The sequence below is a fragment of the Erpetoichthys calabaricus genome, chromosome 11, assembly GCF_900747795.2.
Source record: "Erpetoichthys calabaricus chromosome 11, fErpCal1.3, whole genome shotgun sequence".
In the NCBI taxonomy this organism is placed as follows: domain Eukaryota; kingdom Metazoa; phylum Chordata; class Cladistia; order Polypteriformes; family Polypteridae; genus Erpetoichthys; species Erpetoichthys calabaricus.
The window spans coordinates 102,498,142-102,517,488 of NC_041404.2; the positions used below are offsets into that span (position 1 = coordinate 102,498,142).

At 37.3% G+C, this 19,347-nt stretch overlaps 1 protein-coding gene and 1 long non-coding RNA gene across 7 annotated transcripts in view; one reads left to right on the plus strand and one right to left on the minus strand.

The window, feature by feature from the left end:
• LOC127529583 (uncharacterized) overlaps positions 1-19,347 on the plus strand; it is a 369,736-nt gene that overhangs the window by 49,316 nt on the left and 301,073 nt on the right. The window lies entirely within an intron of this gene.
• The window catches only part of LOC114661355 (potassium voltage-gated channel subfamily C member 1-like), a 227,438-nt gene that overhangs the window by 15,055 nt on the left and 193,036 nt on the right, over positions 1-19,347 (minus strand). For all 5 annotated transcript variants that reach the window (XR_007936194.1, XM_051933545.1, XM_051933542.1 and 2 more), the window contains exon 4: positions 628-828. Coding sequence is in view for 4 of the 5 variants with exons in the window: in XM_051933545.1 (XP_051789505.1) it covers positions 628-828 (201 nt within the window). In the remaining variant the exon portion in view is untranslated. The remainder of the gene's footprint in view (positions 1-627; positions 829-19,347) is intronic.

A 19,347-nucleotide genomic window follows, 5' to 3' on the forward strand; every position in this document is an offset into this window, starting at 1 on the left:
GCACATTAGCAGCAGCAGCAGCAATATAAATGACAGAGGGATAAAAACTGTGAGCTCTGTCAGGGTTTTCTTACTTTTAGTAAAATACATTAAAAGCAATATTTAGAATTAAACTAAAAGCATAACTGAACATTTTTACAAGTTTGGAAAATATTTTATTGAGGTGATATTTACTGTTTTTTTTTCTTCACAGCATAAATTGGTGGAGGTGCAGAGAATAATTCTTCTAGGACATGTTAAATGGATTGAATTGATTTGATGGACTGGAACGAACTAAGCAAAAATATCGAACTTATTTCCAGTATGTTTAAAGTACTTTACCTGCAAAGAAGGCACCTGTTAATTTTTTATCTCCATCCCATCCATAAAATCATTCACATCATAGGAAGCAATTGGATATATTCTTAACTATACTAGGTTGTACAAGTAAAAAGTCATTTGAAAAATAATATGCAAGGAATTAGTTGTTTCTACAACATTTCTGAATAACCTAATAAACTGTACATCTTCTGTACATGGAAATTTCTTATTCTTTGTTGATTATATTGTTGTTCAATTGCGAACATGTCTCATTCTACGTTGATTGTATGTCTGTTCCAGGTACCCTGAGATACTGTGATCTCCTACCTTTACGGATGTTGCCATCTGGAGGCCTATATTCACCAGTACTCAGCAGGAAACAGGCCCTATCATGAGCATAACGCTCCCGACCACTGCCCCCTCCAGGAGTAATAGGAGATTTCTCCTCTGGAGACAAAGCCTGGTCAATGGTGGGACAGTCCTCATTTGCCAGGGCAGCATTTGCAGCATCACCATTTTGTTTGGAGTCTGAAACATATAGCAGAGGGTTATTTTTACACAGGATAAAGGTTGCTTTTATATTGTTGATTAAGACAAAAAAGACACGTGAAAAACAATGACACGTATGTACAGAAAAAACATGTTCCATTGTTCAAGGCTGATGTAAAAGTAAAGGCTTTACAAAATAAAGTGAGCTTATCACTTTTACTTAAATATTTTCAAGCTAAATCTCCAGTAAAATGAAAAAGCACCAAGTTGGCAAAGCAGTACAGCAAGGAAAACTTGCTTATCTGAGAGCTATTAAACTATCCTGCTTCTAGGTGGGTACAATTTTTAAGGCATAATAGAAGTGCATTTTAGGAGGAAATCCTAAGCATGATCATATGTGTCAACCCTGAATTCTCATCCTACTCTTTTCATGCATGTGCATCTTTTTTATCCTGTTCTCCATACCATCTGCATTCAAAACCACATATTTTACAAACATGAGGTTGAAATATACACTACATTTACTAGCTAACCACATTGAGTCATTTTATGATGACCATTACATTTTAGAAAGCTGAGGAAGTCACCCTATACATCTTTCCTGTCCAACAATAAATGCAATCATTAATTCCCAAAATCTAAACAATTGAACATGCTAGGTGTTAAACCAAATGACCTATCTGACCATAATATATTAATCCCGTCTCCAAAATGGTTGAATGATAACCATTTCTGAAACGTTTTGCTTGTCTTTCTAATATAAAATGCATAGTGTAAATGCATTTAAAATGTGCACATTCAAGATGTATAATGATTATTCAAGAATTATCATTAAAACATTTAACAGCATTTTAATCTGCCTTCTCAAAATGACGCCATCTTTACATGATTGAATTTAGTCCGTTTCAAAGTACTTACTGTAAATAGTGCCTGTTCTATTATACTTGACTGAGTTGATCTTTTAAAAGTTGTTTCCAACAGACAGAGAGAAATGCATAATAAATCTTCCTGACAAAAAGTTAATACAGTATATTCTCATTTGAGTCTATGTCACTCTGTAAATTGTTTGTCTGAATACAACCTTTTATGTGAGCATTTATAAAAACATTTTAAAAATATATCTTTGAAATTAAATAATTTTGAAGTCTGCAGTCATTCTAGAAAAATATCAAGAGACAATCTTCATTGAGGGAAAATATATAATTAAGTGGATTCAGCAAATGATTGAATGGATGGAAAAACATCATAAAAATTACAAAAATAATGTTAATGAGGACATTATGCAAAATGAGAAAGTAGCAGAGAAACTTGTATTATTAGTAGATTGCATAACATACCTCCAGTCTTTAATGCAGTGTTGTTGGCGATAAAAACATTTGCATATTTTAGTATAAGGAGGACATAAGTAGTAATCACAATCTAACTGCTCATATAAACTATTATAGTGCACATATTAAGTTCTGACAGGCTATGCAGCTTATGTCCTTATATCCCTAAAGTAATTGTGAATGTTAAGTTAATTAACATCTTTAAACTGGTGTGATAGGGTGTGCATGACTTTGACAAAATTAATTTATGATTTTTTTTTTTTAGTGTTTACCCTGTATTAGACTAAGCCAAATGTTCTGAAACTCAGTTCTGGTAACAGCCATGTGCCTGCTGGATTTTGTTCCAACCATCTTCTGTTTCTTATTGGACTCCTAGTTTAATTAGCAAGCCGTTATTTCCCAGTTTCTATGTTTTGTGGACAATGTAGAATTTAAATAAAAACTAAGCTTGGTAAATTTTTATTAGAATGTACCAAGCAAGAATTTATGTTACACGTACAGTTTAGTGTTTTTTTTTTTTTTGAAAACTTGGTTGTTAAGAGTGTCATCACATTCATGTTTTTCTTATGCTTTTCCAAATGAACAGTTATTATTTACTAAATAGCACATTACTGCTTCTGTTGCTGCACGAGATGCATTTTTTCACATTCAGTGCTGTTTACCTTGGTGTTCACTGTGCTCAATGTTAATAGTCATTTTTAGGATATTAAAATAGCAAACTCCAAAGAACATTTTGCTTTTCTGAATGCAGAATGAGAGAAGAGAAAAAAGACCAGCTTTGAGATGAGATCAAATAGAGATAAAATGACTCATTAATTATGAAACTGGATGGAACAAAAACCTGTTGCCACATGGGGTCCCCAAGACTGACTTGAAGAACCACTGGACTAAGCAGTTTAAAAAGTCAATGGATGCATCCACTTACCATGTAACCAAAATTAAACTAGGGGTGAGGACATATTTCTTCTTATTATTCCATTATCCCATTTATCTTTACCTTTGTTACAGTATATCAACACTTCCTGTAATAAATTGTATTTTACACTCACAAATTGTAGTAAGCGCTATGTAACAGACAGCAGTAAGAGAGACATAATAGTGACTAAAAAAACTGTCAAGACAGTGATATATCCTTACATCCCTAAAGTAATTGTGAATGTAGACAGATTGTTTTGATGTAAAAATCAAGTCAAATTCTATCATGACTCTTTCACCTGTAATAAATTTTGTTCATTACAAGACCTTAAGTTAAAAAGAAATGGATAATTTATTAGGAGAAATTAGCAAAAACAATTCTATCAATGCTTTTGTTGCTTAAGTGTTCTATAACAAAGTCTGTAAATGTGTTCAGAATTAATCACAAGTACAAAAGTCAGTTGCATTCAACTGTATTTTCTCCAGGGATACATTGTTAACAGGCCATATCTCAACAATAATATCAAAGGACATATACATGCTTATATTTTAGCACTACTTTGCTTACTCTGTGCTTAACTTATTTGAATTTGTATGTGCCTTCATTTTGTAATTTGTAAACTTTTAGCTGTGGACTTGTCAAACATTTTGAGACTGCACACAGTGAAAAGGGTGTTATAAAGAATAAAGTAACTTGACTTGACCCAACATCAACTGAAGTTCTGATTAGACCTTTAATAAAATTAATTCTTCTTCTACGCTTTCCCTAAAGGTTATTTGGTTAGTACAATGATAACCATGATCCACTACTTGTATTTATTAGTAAATTATGCACACGAGGAGAGAGGCGTAAAGAAAAGTCTGAAGGCATTGCATGTATTATTGAACACAGTGAAAACCACCTCTCAAATGATGACTTTGTAAGGTGAAGACTCATCAGGGAGACTCTCAGTAGCTTTTCAGCCACTGTAAAGTAACTGAAGAGATTTATGCCAGTAACTTGTGTTTCCCTAGATATTACAATCATTTATTCAGAGCTATGTGATAGAATAGCAAGAAAAAAAAATCAATTTCTCACATAACTGAATATGCAATCCTATATATAACAAAAACACATTCCATCCCCAAAATCATGTAGAAATGCATATTATGATGTATGAGACCAATTTCAAAAATCCAAACTAATTCCAAAATACTCTAAATACTTCATACAAAGCAAACACATCCCATAACCCAAAGAACAGAATAACTGATACCAAGTTTACTGAAAATATCTCAAAACTGTAGGCAAAAGTTAGAAATAAGCTAATAATACAAAAAGAAACAGGCAAGTAACAATGTTCTGTAATTTACACAGGCATATATTGAAAAAAATGTTTTGATTATTTCATAAATTCTGAATTTATTTTTCTCCATCATGTAACATTTTTTTTTTACAAAACAGACTTTTTAGTGGTCACTTACAGACTTTTGTTTTATTTTTGCATTATAATGAATTAAATATCAATATTTTAATTATAATTTGTTTTAATATAAGCAAAACTGCTATTTTATTCAGTAATATAGTTAGAATATAGCTGGAACTGAACACGGTAATGAGCCATAGCAGCATGTGAAGCAATTTCCAACACAAATGATAAAATTTCACTGGATGATAGCAAACATACCTTGGTGTGACTCAGTCAGTTGAGCAGTGACTTGTAAATAATCTGTGCAGAGTTCCTTTTTTGAGGTATTTTAATTCATATTATGGCCTCAAGAGGTTGTCTGAGCAGTCCTGATGTCTTTGCTATCTTTGTGGGAAGTTTGTAGTAAAAAATACAAACAGAACATAACATATTTTGTGAAAAAAAAAAAATTATTATGCCTACTTTGGAATAAAACTTGGTGATTAGGACAAACAGTGGCCCCTCACAGTGTCTGCTCTACTTATGTTGAGGAACTAAGACAATGGACAAAAGGTAAGAAGAAGGTGCTTGCTTTTGGTATTCCAATGGTATGTAAGGACCCCAAAAATCACAGTGAGGATTGCTCTTTCTGTTCCTGCAAAATTCAAAGATATAATAAATAGATTTAGAAAGAAATTGTTTATCCCAATCTTCCATCACTAATAAGGCCTGTACCACAAGGAGCTGATGTATTACTTCCTTTTCCAACCAACAATCTTGATTCTGTGCAAACTCACTCAGAGGAAAAAAGTATTCAGGTGGCAATGAAGAATTTGTTCTATCATGTTCAAACAATGACATACAGCCATTCACTCTGGATGAACGTAATGATTTGGTATGAGTTCTAGGCCTTTCTAACGATGTTGCAGAACTCTTTGGGTCCAGATTAAAAGGTAAAAACATATTACAGTTTTTCATAATCATAATAAATATGCATCAATACCTGTTGCTCATTCTGCGCATTTGAAAGAAACCTATGAGGACTTTGAAAATCTTCTTGAGCAAGGTAGTCATATCTGAAGCGCTGTCTGTGCCATGTACCAGTCCAGGTAAGACTGAGGAGATCAGAAAGCATCAAATCTTGGTGCAGGGTAGCAGGGTATAGGTTTATGGGGCATTTGGACTCCTTTTGGAACAGATGGGACCTGTTCCGCCATGACGGGTTACATCTGAACTGGAGGGGCACCAGTGTGTTGGGAAGGCATAAGATAGGTTAGTCGAGGATTCCTTAAACTAGGGAATGAGGGGGCAGGGCGATAGGACAGGACAGGTTTAGAACTGAACATGGTGGAACAAACAATAATGTACAAATAAAAATGCACAGCAATGTAAAACATTTAAATGTAAAAGTAAAAGGAGTAACACTTTAAAAATAGCTTGCCTTAATGCTAGAAGTATCAAAAATAAAACAAGAGAATTGAAATTATATGTAGCAGAGCACAGTTATGCTATTATAACAATAACGGAAACCTGGCTAAAAAACAAGACTGGGATGAGTATAACATAGAGGGATACAAGTTTTTAGGAAGGATAGACAGGACAGAAAAGGAAATGGGGTTGCTGTTTATGTCAAACAGAAATTAAAAGCAAGTCCTGTTCAGTTAGACGATGAGTCCCATCTTAGTGAGGACATGTGGCTTCTCCTGGAAAGCATTAGGGAAGAGGTGTAATTTTAGGAGTGTGTTATAAACTGCCCAATATAATTTCAATACCCATCTTTTTAGTAATATTAAAAAGGCAAGTTTATAGGGGGATAATATAGTTGTGGAGGACTTTAACTATCCAAATATTAACTGGGGTAACCTTACAAATAGTGGAGCACAAGTGCAGGAGTTTTTTAGAAGTAATCAGTGACTGTTCTTAACTAAGTATGTTAAAGCACCAATGCAGGGTGAAGCCTGGCTAGATTTAGTTTTTTTGTAATAATCAGGATAGAACTGAGCATGTACAGGTGACTGAACCACTAGGGTTTCAAGTGACCATAATATAAGTCAGTTCTCAGTGCTGCGTAAGAGTGTGAATGCAAAGACTAAAACTGTTACGTTTAACTTTGGTAGTGCAAAGTTTGAGTAAATACAGCAATGTCTAAGGAGGATAGACTGGGAGACAGTTGAGAAGGAGTGGAACAGGTTTAAAAATGTTTTACAGATAATGCAAAATAGGTACATGCAGTAGAACCTTGATTACCTGTCACTCAATTAACCATCAGGGCAAAAAAAACATTGCACACACTAGCATCTACCTATTACTTTGCTGCACATTGGAACAACTCTCCCTTGTGCTAGCGCATAGTGTTTTTCCCCAGCACCACGTGTCATGCTGCATTTGAAACAACAGTGTCAGTTACATACTTTCAGCTTTAATAATATTTCATAGCTTTTCTCTTTTGTTATAGTTAAACTACTATACAATGTTATGGCTGATAAACATATGTGTGTGGTGCTAGAATCGTCACAAAAAATTGAAATTGTTAAACGTTTACAAAATGGCAAAACCACTTCAAGTATTGCTTCAATTTACGGAAAGATATAATGCATGATGCTGACAAAATTGAAAAATGTGTTGAAAATGGAAACCACTGACAGTAATGTTATACTGTATTGTAATTTTCATTTTAAATTCTGTTATATTATGTTTTGTTAATATATTGTGACATGCAGGCAGCTTGTGATTCACTGTGCGGGAGCAGAAAGGGCAGAATGCTGTGTAAGTGATAGGAATGATTGGTAGGGAAAGCTTTCTTTTATTGTTTTGCTCCATAACCCTGATAATGGAGTATAAGACAGAGCACCGTTTGTTAAGGAGCGAAGACTCTAAGTAAATTGTATAAAACTCCAGTACCTCTGAGTTGTATTTGCTTGTAATGCTGGTCATTACAATATTATATAAATTAAATAATTTTTTAATACTATATTTTGTTAATATAGTAATATATATATTTTTTGTTTTGTAAATCCTAGGGGGCTTTGCCCCCTGCTCGCTTTGCTCGCCATCCCCTTCTAGCTCGCCATATCCTTCTAACCCACCATCCCCTCCGCCCCCCCTGCCAGCGATACACGCAGTTGTGAAGAGGGGGGCTGAACGCACCCCAAGGAGACGCGGTCACTCCTCTGAAACCCCTTTTAAACAGTGATACAATGGGAAACAAATAACAGTATTTTTTTACCTCCTCTTTGCTCAATCAGCTGCTGGTTTGCTGCTGCTGCCTTTCCGTGTTATCTGCATTTTCGTGCGGCACTTTGAACATTTAAAAGCCTGTACAACAGCTGTCCTTTTGTCTCACTGCTTTGTCTCTCTTCTTCCCCAGACATCCTCAAACACTATTCAATCTCTTTTCGCTGTTCCGTTATTTCACCGAGTAATATTTTCCGTTTGTTTGCGCTAATGCAATGTTTACTCTCATTTTTGTGAGACTTTCGAATTTTCTTACTTCCATTATCTCTAACCTGCTCTGCATGTGTATCACGGGACTTGCTTCCAAAGGTTGTAAGTATGACGTGACTTGACCGTCTCACGGGATGTGAAAGTGTCTCTCTTCAAAAGATCTCTTTTCAAAAGATCACGTCTCATCGCGCAAAAAAAGTCTCATATCATCACAAGATTTTTTTTTATAATAGAGAGACAACTATTCGCTGAACTAATCTTATTGTATATCATTTTAAAAGTAGCTGTTCTGTTATCTGTCTTTTCTATTATCCATCACGGCCTTTGTCCCGAATCCTGTCAGATAATCAAGGTTTTATTATACCTAAATTTGGAATTAGTAGGAAATTTAAAAAAAATCTAAATATAGAGTTTAAAAACTTTCAGTATTTTACTAGTAAAAGAACAGTCAAGGAGGAGGTGAAGTGCATCACCAATAGTAAAAGGGAATTTAAAAATATAGACAGTGAAATATCACATGTTCTAAACTTGCATTTTTCTGAGGTCTTCAAAAATGAGGAAGTAGATAACCTCCCAGCGGTAAATGGGACTACTAATAAGGTACTGAGTGATTAAGAAATTATATAGGGAGAACTACTGCTCACATTAAATAGGCTGAAATCAAACAAATCTCCAAGACCAGATAATATTTACTCTTGAGTTTTTAAGGAGGTTGGTGAGTACATATATAAACCTTTAACACATATTTTTAGTAAGTCACTGCACACTGGGGAAATTCCAAAGAACTGGAAAATGGCAAATATTATCTCATTACAGTGGTACCTCGGTATAAGTCCGCTTTGGAATAAGTCCAACTTGGCCACGAAAAATTTTGCTTGGTATACAACTTTGTTTGGAATACAACTTGCGCACTAGAACACTGCATGCTACCCTTGTTTACTTCTCTTGAGTCAAAGCCAAGACTGCCTGTGGTATAGCGGGTCCGCGGCTTAAAAAAAAAGGTTTTAAATCCGTATAGCCATGTTGTTCTCCATGGGCGCAATTGCACGACCGCGGGGAGTTAATGAGGTAGTTGGAGCGAGTTGCACCTGCACGTGTGGGTGCGATCGTTCTCAATTGCTTCATTGGCTTCCTGCAGCATGTGATTAAGGCGCTGCGCCCACGGAGGTGCGGGTGGATGTAAATATACGGGTCGGCACCAGGAACGGGGGGATAGATGGATCGAGGAAAAGAGGAAGATATAGGAGGTTAAAAGACAGGAAAGAACAGTCTTAGCAGGCACTTGACTCTTCTCAGCAAGGTAAAGTGAGGTTAAATTTTCATTTATTTCATCTAATTGCTTTTTTATTTATGTATTTTAGTATTAAGCAGTGTTTAAATTATTTTACACAACCCCATCAATGTATAATATGCCAATAACAATATGATTTTTTTTCATGAGAACGGATTAATCATTTTCCCTTTATTTCTTATGGGAAAAATCTGTTTGGTATAAGTCCTGTTTGGTATAAGTCCAAGGATCTGGAATGGATTAAGGATGTATACCGAGGTACCACTGTATATAAAAAGGGTGACCTTGCAGATCCAAACAACTATAGGCCAGTAAGCTTAACATGCATCACAGGAAAATTAATGGAAGGAATTATTAAGGATAAGATTGAGCAGCACATGGCATGTATAGGAGTTTTTCTGAACAGTCAGCATGGATTCAGAAGAGGGAGATCATGTTTTACTAACATCCTGGAATACTATGATTAAGCAACAAAAGGGTATGATCAAAGTGTAGCTTATGATATTATTTATCTGAACTTTCAGAATGCATTTGACAAGGTGCCACATGAGAGGTTGGGCATCAAACTCGGTGATGTTTTTAGATGGGTGCAGAATTGGCTCACAAACAGGAAGCAGAGGGTGATAGTGCGAAGAATCTTATCAGAATTGGCTGATGTTAAGAGTGGTGTTGAACAGGGGTCAGTGCTAGGGCCTCTGCTATTTTTAATATATGTATAAATGATTTGGATAGGAATATAAGTAACAAGGTGGTTAAGTATGCAGATGATACTATGGTAGGTGGAATGGCAGATAATTTGGAATGCGTTAATTCATTACAGAAGGACTTGGACAGCATATGGGCTTGGGCAGATTTGTACCAGATGAAGTTTAATGTCAGTAATTGTAAAGTATTACACATAGGAACTAAAAAGTTAGGTTTGAATACACAATGGGAGGTCAGAAAATCGAGAGTACATGTTATGAGAATTTAGGAGTCGTAGTGGATTGTATGCTCTCAATGTCTATACAGTGTTTAGAAGCCATTAAGTAGGCTAACAGAATGTTAGGTTGTACAGCATGGTGTGTTGAGTAGAAGGCCAAGGAGGTTATGCTCAAGCTTTATACTGTACTGCTGAGGCCTCATCTAGAGTACTGTGTATAGGTTTGGATTCCCGGGTACAAAAAGGACATAGCAGTGCTAGGAAATGTCCAGAGAAGAGCGACTATGCTCATTCCAGGGTTACAGGGGGTGAATTATGAAGTAAGATTAAAAGAGATGAACCATCCATCCATCCAAGGTCCAAGGTCAGGTCGCTGGGGCAGCAGCTTAAGCAGAGATGCCCAGACTTCCCTCTCCCCGACCACTTCTTCTAGCTCTTAAGGGGGAATACGAGGCGATCCCAGGCCAGCCGGGAGACATAGTCCCTCCAGCGTGTCCTGGGTCTTCCCCGGGGCCTCCTCCCAGTTGGACGTGCCCGGAATACCTCACCAGGGAGGCGTACAGGAGGCATCCTGATCAGATGCCCGAGCCACCTCATCTGACTCCTCTCGGTGCGGAGGAGAAGCGGCTCTACTCTGAGCCCCTCCCGGATGACTGAGCTTCTCACCCTATCTTTAAGGGAAAGCCCAGACACCCTGCGGAGGAAACTCATTTCAGCCGCTTGTATTCGCGATCTCGCTCTTTCGGTCACTACCCATAGCTCATGACCATAGGTGAGGGTAGGATCGTAGATCGACTGGTAAATTGAGAGCTTTTCCTTGCGGCTCAGCTCCTTTTTCACCACGACAGACCGATGCAGAGCCCGCATTACTGCGGATGCCGCACAGATCCGCCTGTCGATCTCACGCTCCATTCTTCCCTCACTCGTGAACAAGACCCCAAGATACTTGAACTCCTCCACTTGAGGCAGGATCTCGCTACCAACCCTGAGAGGGCACTCCACCCTTTTCCGGCTGAGGACCATGGTCTCAGATTTGGAGGTGCTGATTCCCATCCCAGCCGCTTCACACTCGGCTGCGAACCGATCCAGAGAGACCTGAAGATCACGGCCTGATTAAGCAAACAGGACAACATCATCTGCAAAAAGCAGTGACCCAATCCTGAGTCCACCAAACCGGACCCCCTCAATGCCCTGGCTGCGCCTAGAAATTTTGTCCATAAAAGTTATGAACAGAATCGGTGACAAAGGGTAGCCCTGGCGGAGTCCAACTCTCACTGGAAACGGGTTCGACTTACTGCCGGCAATGCGGACCAAGCTCTGGCACCGATCGTACAGGGACCGAACAGCCCTTATCAGGTGGGCCGGTACCCCATACTCTCGGAGTACCCCCCACAGGATTCCCCGAGGGACACGGTCGAATGCCTTTTCCAAGTCCACAAAACACATGTAGACTGGTTGGGCAAACTCCCATGCACCCTCCAGGACCCTGCTAAGGGTGTAGAGCTGGTCCATTGTTCCACGACCAGGACGAAAACCGCAATGTTCCTCCTGAATCCAACGGACCCTCCTCTCCAGGACCCCCGAATAGACTTTTCCAGGGAGGCTGAGAAGTGTGATCCCTCTGTAGTTGGAATACACCCTCCGGTCCCCCTTCTTAAAGAGGGGGACCACCACCCCAGTCTGCCAATCCAGAGGCACTGTCCCTGATGTCCATGCAATGTTGCAGAGATGTGTCAACCAAGACAGCTCTACAACATCCAGAGCCTTGAGGAACTCTGGGCGTATCTCATCCACCCCCAGGGCCCTGCCACCAAGGAGTTTTTTGACCACCTCTGTGACCTCAGTCCCAGAGATGGGGGAGCCCACCTCCGAGTCCCCAGGCTCTGCTTCCTCATTGGAAGGCATGTTAGTGGGATTGAGGAGGTCTTCGAAGTACTCCCCCCACTGACCCACAACATCCCGAGTCAAGGTCAGCAGCGCACCATCCCCACCATATACAGTGTTGACACTGCACTGGTTCCCCCTCCTGAGACGCCGGATGGTGGACCAGAATCTCCTTGAAGCTGTCCGAAAGTCGTTCTCCATGGCCTCTCCAAACTCCTCCCACGCCCGAGGTTTTGCCTCAGCAACCACCAAAGCCGCATTCCGCTTGGCCTGCCGGTACCTATTAGCTGCATCCAGAGTCCCACAGGACAAAAGGGTCCTTTAGGATTCCTTCTTCAGCTTGACAGCATCCCTCACTGCCGGTGTCCACCGATGGGTTCGGGGATTGCCGCCACGACAGGCACCGACCACCTTACGGCCACAGCTCTGGTCAGCTGCCTCAACAATAGAAGCATGGAACATGGCCCATTCAGACTCAATGTCCCCCACTTCCCTCGGGATGTGGTCGAAGTTCTGCCGGAGGTGGAAGTTGAAGCTACTTCTGACAGGGGGCTCTGCCAGACGTTCCCAGCAGACCCTCACAACACGTTTGGGCCTACCAGGCCTGATGGGCATCCTCCCCCACCATCGAAGCCAACTCACCACCAGGTGGTGATCAGTTGACAGCTCCGCCCCTCTTTTCACCCGAGTGTCCACGACATGTGGCCACAAGTCCGACGACATGACCACAGTCGATCATCAAACTGAGGCCTAGGGTGTCCTGGTGCCAAGTGCACATATGAACACCCCTACGCTTGAACATGGTGTTCATTATGGACAATCCGTGACGAGCACAGAAGTCCAATAACAAAACACCACTGAACCTTTTCAGTTTAAGCACAAGGGGACACAGCTGGAATCTTGTTAAGGGTAAATTTCACACATATATTAAGAAATGTTTATTTACACAAAGAACCATGGACACATGGAATAAGCTACCAAATATTTTGGTAGACAGTAGGAATTTAGGGGCTTTTAAAACTAGAAGAATTAAGTGGGTAGGACTGATGAACTTTGTTATGCTGAATGGCCTGTTCCCAATGTTTGTACAATTTACCTTAACAAGTACCCAACTGTGTCCCTGTGTTCTTGGTGAACTCATTTTAAAATAACAGTCTCAATCCACTGTAATAATTTCCATTCATAAGTTTAAACACTTCAAGTTATATTATCTGTTAATCTTCTTTTGCTTAAACTGAAAAGGCTCAGCTCTTTTAATCTTTCCTCATAATTCATCCCCTATTTCCCTGGAATGAGCCTAGTCCCTCTTCTCTGGACATTTTCTAACGCTGCTATGTCCTTTTTGTAACCTACAGACCAAAATTGCACACAGTACTCCAGTTGAGACCTCACCATTGCATTATGAAGGTTGAATATAACCTCCTTGGATTTGTACTCAACTGTTGTGACTCGGGAGTCCCAAAAGAACATAAGTTTTAAAAATACTTTCAAAGAATTGCCCTCTATGCGGTGGAAATACCCGACCAGATACAAGAAAGGGCTCAGGAAAATCTTTATAAAATAGAAGGTTTATTTTGACTAAAGGCTCTGCAACTGATGAAGCTCTAAAGAGCTCAAAGTAATTGCCAGAAGAAAGGCAATCACAGCAACAAAGTCCCAAATCAGAATCCAAAAGTGTAGTCAAGCAATAGAGCACAGGTTTGAAAATCCATAAAGTCAGTACAAATACAGAATTCAAAGTTGTAGTTGAGAAACAAAGCTCAGGCTCCAAATCCAGGAAAAACAAAGCATTAGCGGAAGACACTAAAAATACAAAAACACTTCAATCCCTAGCGCATTCGCACTGAATAACCAGGAGCCCAGCCATAAATAGAGTGGAAGGCCATTCCTGGCGCTGATTGACAAGTGGCTCTGGCCCTTAGGGAACCAACCACAAAACGCAAGGGACATAACTTAGGTCATTACCACTTACAATTGAACACAAATAAAAATGTACATAATAAATAAAAGAAACATAAATACAAATAAATGGCATAAAATAAAACAATACCATCAAAAAGCACAACTGTGAAACCCAGCTGGGGGAAATGTTGGCTAAAACCTGACATCTACACATTGTGCTATGTAACCTAACATTCTGGCTTCTGAACATTGTCTGGCAGATGATAGTGTACTACGACTCCTAAATCCTTCTCATAAGGTGAGTTCACTACGATTCTTAAATCCTTCTCATAATCAATACATATTGTACTGATTATAAAAAGCACCTACATAGCAATTGTTTTTTTTTTTTTGCTAAAACAACTAATTATCAATTGGAAGTCTGAACACTGAGGGACTATTTTCAATTTTAATTAATTTAGCTCAATTTATTCCAATATTTTCTTTTCTTGTGGTCAGGAAACATTTGCATATTTAATATGTTTATTGTAAAATATAAAACACTGCTCAGTTAACATACAATAAAATATACACACATTATTTACTGTTTTACTGCTACTAATAATCTTAAATAGGACATACTTTAAATGTTAATCAGGAACAAAACACTTCAAACTAAGAAAAATTAAAACTGTTGCGGCAGAACAATACTCCTCAACTTTGATACCATTCAGTTTTAGAATATTATGAATATTATGTGATTCAGTAATTAAGAATAAATGCCTCATTCTTAAGACATATGCAGTATATGAATGTTAAGCAATTAACATTTTTCAGTACAGTGTAGGCAAAACAAACCACAGCAATTTGTTTTGTATAATAAAAGTAGCAGTCTACCAAATGCTTTCTTAGTAGTCAAAAACACATTGTACTGATCTTGATTACTGATACTTCAATCACATGCTTATCATTAGGCAATGTTAGGAAAGGTCAAACCCTTGTAATATACAATGAAAGGAAAATGTACTGTATATACAATGAAAAGAATTTTGGGGATAAAAAAATATGTTTTAAAGTTTATCAAAATGACTCATACATCCATTGCTTCTGACTAGGGACATCATAATACTGGACTTTTTGATTCAATGTCAATACCAGTGAAATTTCACAAAAATGGATACTTGTTCAGTACCAAAAATAGAAATCACATTCAAATGTCTTTTTATTAAAAGTGCCCCAGTTATTCAAGCTAACAATAATTTGCCTTTTTCTGCAAAATAATATAAAATTTATAAATATGAATAGCAACAGCAGCTTTAAAATATTGGTAAATCCATCAAATATTTACCAAGCATTTAGGTAACTAGTATTGGCATTCATAGATATCAAATTATAGTGTAGGACTAATGTGTGATAGACTTGGAAATCCATCCTGTGTAACAATAAATAGTGGGAACCAGTGTGTTTCTTTGTGCCAGTCCCAAGCCCGGATAAATGGGGAGGATTAGGTCAGGAAGGGCATCCGGTGTAAAATTTTGCCAAATCCACATGCAGACAGATGATCTGCTGTGGCAACCCCTAACAGGAGCAGCCGAAAGAAGAAGAAGAAGAATTTTATAACCTTGCACTCTCAAAGTATGTACTTTACAATTCCTTTTCTGAACTATGTAATGAGATAAAAGTGGCAATAACTAAAGGCTTTTTGTGTGTATTTTGACTTGTTTTTTAATATGCAGCATATTAATAAGCACATTTCTAGTAATCGCATACTGAAATTTTCCAGCCTCAAGCATTTCCAAATGTGACCTCTACTGTTTTTTATTTTTGACATGTGTAATTACGGTGCTGTAAAATCACAACTATAAGACATTTTTATATTTAGTTTTCATTCACATTTTTTCATATATTATTGTGTCCTCCAGAGTAATTTGAGTAATTACAGTCACCTATGAGTGGAGTGCTGACTTTCACTCAATACTGTTAATTCTGTAAAAAATCTAGTACCATTTTGTATTCATACTGTAAAAAATCTAGTACCATTTTGTATTCTGAATTTTGGTATCGACTTAGTACTGAAGCATTGGTTTTTATGACATCCATACTTCTGACCTACTCTGCACTGCAAGATAGCCACAACTGATATTTTATCTTTCTGTAAAATCAACCATTAATATTTCAGGTTCTTTATTGGTGGGAAATTTCTTTTCATTAAACTTTTAGTGCTGCATTACTTTTCCACTTAAAGTGCCTAATAAACCTAAATGTTTGATGATATGTTAGAGGAAAGAAATATTTTAAAAGCAGAAGATGAGAAAACAAACACTACAAATGAATGTCATTACACAGTACCTGAGCCACTGAAATTAAAAGCCTATTAATCTCTTCAAGGTGATACGATTCTGAGAAATCACTCCAGGTTTTTAGGTCCATATTACTGGCCACAGTGTCAAAACCATAATGATAAATGAGCAAATTATCATATAGTGTGGATGCTGTGTTTTTAGCTGGCAGCTGAAAATAATACCAGATGTGACATTTAAACAAATATTTGTAAAGTATTAGAGGAGATGATCCACAAAAGATTTGTATCATAATTTATCATAACTTGTGTATAATGACAGGTGCCTCTGGGCTGGAATTGGGGATTGACAGTTGCATATAGAATCACTTTGAGAAATAAAGACCCACACTTGTTTGCTTTGTCAATTTATTAAAATAGAAATTCATGGCAAACTACTTTTAGAAGTAGAAAGCCCAATGAGATAAGAATCTGAGCACTGTTTTCAAATAATTTTCTAAGTTGTAAAAGGAGATATTTGGAAAAAGTGCACTTTTTGTTCAGGAAACAGCATCACAATTTAATTTAATTTAATTTGTAAGGTCCTTCATTACTTTAAAGACATCACATGGAAAGAGATAATAACACTAAGTATACATAGTCTGTTGATTATTAGCATTCCAAATATTGTTCTAGATTAGGAAGAAAAATAGATAAAACATTTATAAGTCATAAAATCACAGCTGAAAAAAGAACAAATTTGGAAAGATCTTATTTTTTGGGGAAAAAAAAACTTGCAATATATTTATTTTGCCAGGGAAAAAATAGAAAACACCACTGGCTAGATGTACTGTATCAAACTTAAAATGCATAAAATATCTCTTAGAAATTGGATCATAATTTTCAGCAGAACATATATTAAATAAACAAACTTTCAGATGAAGCAAACAATTATTACAGCTTGCAAAGGCAAGATACACAATTTATTTCCAAGTCCTTTGAAATGCATAGTAAATAAAAAAGGCAGTTGTAACGCCTACCTGAATCATGTACAGTCAAGGAATGATTTATATGTATAAGAGCAAGGAAGCATTAAACGTAAATTAAAAGTGTTATAACCAGGTAAATTGTAGTGTCATAGTACAAGAAAGAGGGTCTGAGGAAGAAATCAAATTAGTTTATATTAATAAAGATAATGTTTGATCTGATTCAGAGCTGTACTAAACCATTACAGGACAGATCTTATCCAATAGTATTACAGACCTGTGCCTGGAGCTCTGGTTGTGTTTTGCGAATATGTTAGAAAGAGGTAAATTTTGAAAATAATTAAGTCACTTGAATGCACCTATTCTGATAGAGAAAAAGATGGTAGTTCCAGAATGTCTTAATTCAAGGACAGTTTATGTAATTAACAGAAGAAGCATAATCCATGAATTATTCTGAAAAGTCACTCAACATCTTAAAATGAGTCATTAGTACTTCACCCTGGATTTTAAAATAATCTACTGGCATATATTTACAATTCTGTTTACTCTTTGATAAGTTCATTTTTATTATTCATGGATTTTGTGAAGACTTAGGGTCATTACCAGGAAAAGAAAATCCGAACACATTTCTCCAGTTTTGATGTCACTACACTGGTTATCTGTGTCATTCAGAATTGACTTTAAAATTCTGCTTATGGTTTATAAAGCCTTAAATAATGTTGCCCCATCTTATATATCGGAATGTCTGACACCTTATATTCCAAATCGCAACCTCAGATCCTCAACCGAGTGTCTCCTTAGAATTCCAAGAGCAAAACTTAAAAGAAGTGGTGAGGTGGCCTTCTGCTGTTATGCACCTAAAATCTGGAATAGAATGCCAGTAGGAATTCGCCAGGCTAATACAGTGGAGCACAAGCCACCACCATCTACCCAAAGCACCATGATGTTCCAACAATGATGGATGGATTAAAAGCCAGAAGTCTGTATGACCATCACCATCAAGTGACTCTGTGGGAACCCTAACTACAAAGAGGACTATTTCATTTATGTTAGGTAGAATGCCTAGAGGGGACTGGGCAGTCTCGTGGCCTGGAACCCCTACAGATTTTATTTTTTTCTCCAGCTTTCTGGAGTTTTTTTTTTTTGTTTTTTTCTGTCCACCCTGGCCATCGGACCTTACTCCTTTTCTATGTTAACTAATGTTGTCTTATTTTAATTTTGTATTTTGTCTTTTATTTTTCTTTTCTTCATTATGTAAAGCACTTTGAGCTACATTTTGTATGAAAATGTGCTATATAACTAAATGTTGTTGTTGTTATTCTAGCAATATATGTAACACAGCCTTGCAGACCAGGTATGTGTGAGAATTGTTCATTTTCCTGAAATAGAAAATTTTGTTCTAACCAGATTCTGATACCTATCTGCAACACCGATAAAGTGTTACATTGCCTGAACTGCTGAACGTATCGTGCAATTTCAGTTAAGGAAGAAGCAACTTATCTTAGGGTATGAAGCCTGTCTCTATATTAAAGTGGGCTTGGAAAATTTATTAACAAGTGAATTAAAAATTTGGAATATGCAGTAAATGTGGCCTCAAGTAGCAGAAATTAATAATTGCTACTCAAAAGTGAACATACTCCTTGGTTTTAACAGTTATTACAGCCATCTTATCTTTGTGGCTCTAATTTTGCTGCAATATGAATACTTCGTTAGGCAGCATAACAACTAAAGCAAAAATTATATCTTAGAATGATCAGGAGCAGAATGAGTTTAAGACATCATAAGTAGATTTTTTGTATAGATAATGTCTTTACATTTCTCCTTCATATATGCAACAACTAGTAGTGAGTGAAAGAAGTTGTGTGCATGACTGCAAGTAGACAAATTACTTCATAAGACACAAAAAGATGTGAGAAAATCATGACTAAAAACTACATATAACAATGGTTCACAATGATGATGATAAAGTAACACATTAAAATGTAATAAAAAGAAACAACGGAATTCATGTCTGCCTTGTGCTTGAGGCAGGAGAATTTCTGCACATGATTACCTATTATTAAAAAAAAAGTCAAATCATACGCACATAGGCTTTTGTTATTGCCACTTTTATCTCATCATATGCAGTACATAGTTCAGAAATTTCTTAGCTGTCATACTGTATACAGTTCATGATCACAGAGGAATCCTTGTATGTATCAACAGATGCACATGGATAACTGTGGAAGGAAACGTCACACC